At 57.0% G+C, this 2,940-nt stretch overlaps 1 protein-coding gene across 1 annotated transcript in view; it reads left to right on the top strand.

Annotated features, from left to right (window-relative positions):
- Window positions 1-888: 888 nt before the first annotated feature.
- Window positions 889-2,940, top strand: part of SCARA5 (scavenger receptor class A, member 5) — a gene marked incomplete at its 3' end in the record, with an annotated part of 19,951 nt that continues 17,899 nt past the window's right edge. Inside the window, exon 1 of the mRNA XM_009870175.1 lies at window positions 889-1,000. Coding sequence (XP_009868477.1) covers window positions 889-1,000 — 112 coding nt within the window. The remainder of the gene's footprint in view (window positions 1,001-2,940) is intronic.

Raw genomic sequence — 2,940 nt, 5'->3', positions numbered from 1 at the left:
CGTGGGGCCACCCGGCAGGTGAGTGGTGCTGCGGGACAAGCCCCCCTTCCCTTCGGGTTACACGGGTGATGTTTTCCCCGTGGGAGCGGGGTCAGGGGCCGGGAGTGCTGCTCCCGGCCAGGGAAGTCCCTACCCAGCCTGATTCCAGCGGGACTGGTTTTAACTGGGGAGTGGGGTGGCAGGAACTGGGAGTGGGGGGGATCCCCACGGGCCACAGCACCCACGTACTGACAGCACATGGGGCTGGGGGGAGCCGCAGGGGTACAGGAGATGAGTTTGGGAGTGCTCAGCAGGTCGCACTCAAAGAGCGATTTTAACTCCTTCCACACCAGAGCCCGCCTGGGGACTGATTTCCCCCCCGGCAGGGTGTCGTGATGAAACCTCAGTGGGAGAGGAGACACAACCTCCTCAGGGTTGAAAATGTTCACTGCAGGCATGGTCCTGTCCCTGGGAGAAGCCCAACTCAAGCCTCTTGACCAGAGAGGTAGTTGCAGCAGGATCAGCTGGTGGGCAAGCGCAGGGCCCCCCCGTTGGCCAACAAGCAAAGTCTCTTTGGTGTTGGTGGTGAGTTTTGCTGGGCTGCAAGGACACAGGCAGGACAAGCTGGTGGTGGACCTGAGGTTCTTCTAAGCTTCTCCTTGCATTCGCTGAGAAGATCTGTCTCTGGGGTGCTGCCAAACCCAGCCTGGGCCACAGACAGGCCAAGAAACCACATGCTGAGATGTGGTGGTCAGCTTCACCAAGCAAGAGCAGAAGGGTCCCTTGGCAGCAAGTCGCCAGCCCACACACCGTGTGGCACTAGACCATGGTGCCAGAGCTATGCAGGGGACAGGATTAGCCAGGATTGGTCACTCACGTGCCCTGTTCTGCTCCACCAGCAGCAGGAGGATGGAGAACAAGGCCATGTACCTTCACACCTTCAATGAGAGGGAGAATGGCTCCATCTTTGAGGAGCCCTTTGAGGGAAGGAACCTCTCCAAACTGAACCTCTGCGAGGATGGTGAGTACAGGCTTCACGCGCGGCTTGATCTTGGGAGGTTTTGAACTTGGTGGCAGAAACCTGAGGAGTTTCTGGGGGGAATGTGGGAGCTTGGATTGCTCAGGGAGAAGCTCATCGATTTGGCCTCACACAGGCAAAGGTGTCTGGTCTGAGTTAGCTCCAGCTGCAGGTCCCAGAGGAGTAATCTCTGCTTGAGGAAGGTGAGGGTGCCTTGGTGGAAATAGCACCATGATGAGTGTGCGTCCCAACCAGAGCAGGAAACTTCTCCTCTCCTGCTGGCACAGCCTCACTGGGAGAAACACTCTGGGAATCTCATTGCAAGGATATTTCCATGCCTTTTCTCCTTTTCTCCACTTTCTGGTGGTGGGGATGACAGACCCAGGGTACTGTGGGCCTCTTGGGGAGCGCAGGATCTCATCAGTTCTGCCACTGACCAGGGTTGTGTTCCAGGGAAAGTCACTTTGCTTGCTAAAAGTTGATTTGGGGGATTTTGTTCTGGGTTTTTTTGTGGGTTTTTTTTCTCCTCCAGCTCTCTTGCATGTGGTCTTGCCCAAACATGTCCTACAGTGGGGACAGGCTGTGCAGCAGGACACAGCAGGACCTGTTTGCATCTGCTGCACATCTTAGATGGCCCTTATCTCCACTGTGGACTTGCTGAGCTCTTTTCCTTCGCTCTTGCCCCATGAAATACTGTCTGTGTTTCACCAGATCCAGGCTTGGTCCTCTGAGGAATACTTTGGAGAAGCCAGGGTGGGTGCTCAGGGTGTGAGGCCCCCTTTGCTTGCAGCTTTGCTTGGGAACCTGTGGAGCCACTGGGGAAACTGGTCTCATTCTGGGCAGGCTTCTCAGTGCTGCTGTCCTCCCTCACAATCGTGGGATTGGGGTGACGGGGCACTCGTCTGCCCCGGTGTGTGGGACATCCCCAGGATGTGATGGAAAGCCCCATGTGTTCCCAGAGGGTAGTCCCTGTACCAGGCTGGGCCACATCCAGGCACTGGGTGAACTGAGAACACCCAGCCCTGGACAAATTTCTTCTGGGTGTTTGCAAGAAGAGAGGTGACACTGCCATGTGTGTGTCTTCTCCTGCCCTCCAGCTGCTAGGTTGGGGACAACTTTGGGTCCAGAAGGTGGATTTCCCATCCAGGTGAAACCCGAGTCTTGATGCCATTCCCCAAACTTGATGTCACGTCATAAAGGTCCCCCTGGTCTCAGCTCCTGTCTCTGCCCATCATCCTGCTGGTAAAACCCAGCACCCACACCACCTTCTTGGAGCAGAAAGAGGGGACAGATCTTGCCCACGGGCTGTCCCCATGCTATGCCACATGGCAAACATGGCAGGGGGATAGTGGAGCCCAAAGGGAGCGAAGCAGGAAGAGATAGAAGAATCGGTGCCCTCCACGACACCATTCCCAGCAAAGACCTTACCATGGTGTGGGGCAATGGCAGGGAGGGTTCAAGGTATCTCCCTGGCTTTGATATTTTTGTAGCAGGTCACTCTGGATCTCTCGGGGACAACCTGCGTGTCCCCAACTAGCCCTGATGCAGAGCTGGCCCTCCAAGGAACCTCCTTCTCACAGGACAGGTTGCCTCTGGGGCTGTGTCTGGTCTTCAGCCCCTCAGGGCAGGGTCAAGGACAACCCTGAGAGCGTCATCGTGAGGATGGGGACCACTTGAATCCCTCCTGGGCTGATGGAAAACGCTCGGTGTGGGGCTGAGGACTGGTGCATCAGCCCTGACCCCCAGGACCCCCCCAGGGCTTGGAGGATGACAAGTTCTGGCTGCTTTCAACCTCCCACCTTCTGCAACCCCGATGACCAGCGCTCCAGCTCCCCGGGGCATGGGCAGGGGGAAGAAATATTTGCTTTTCCCCTTGGTTACTGGCCGGAGCCTGCCCATGGGCTTCTCAGAGCAGGCTGTTGTGAAAACCCCGCCTACGCAGC

The sequence above is a fragment of the Apaloderma vittatum genome, unplaced genomic scaffold (genome assembly GCF_000703405.1).
Source record: "Apaloderma vittatum isolate BGI_N311 unplaced genomic scaffold, ASM70340v1 scaffold22515, whole genome shotgun sequence".
Lineage (NCBI taxonomy): Eukaryota > Metazoa > Chordata > Aves > Trogoniformes > Trogonidae > Apaloderma > Apaloderma vittatum.
Note: the sequence above shows the minus strand (reverse complement) of the source record. Positions and strands in the feature narration are given on the sequence as shown.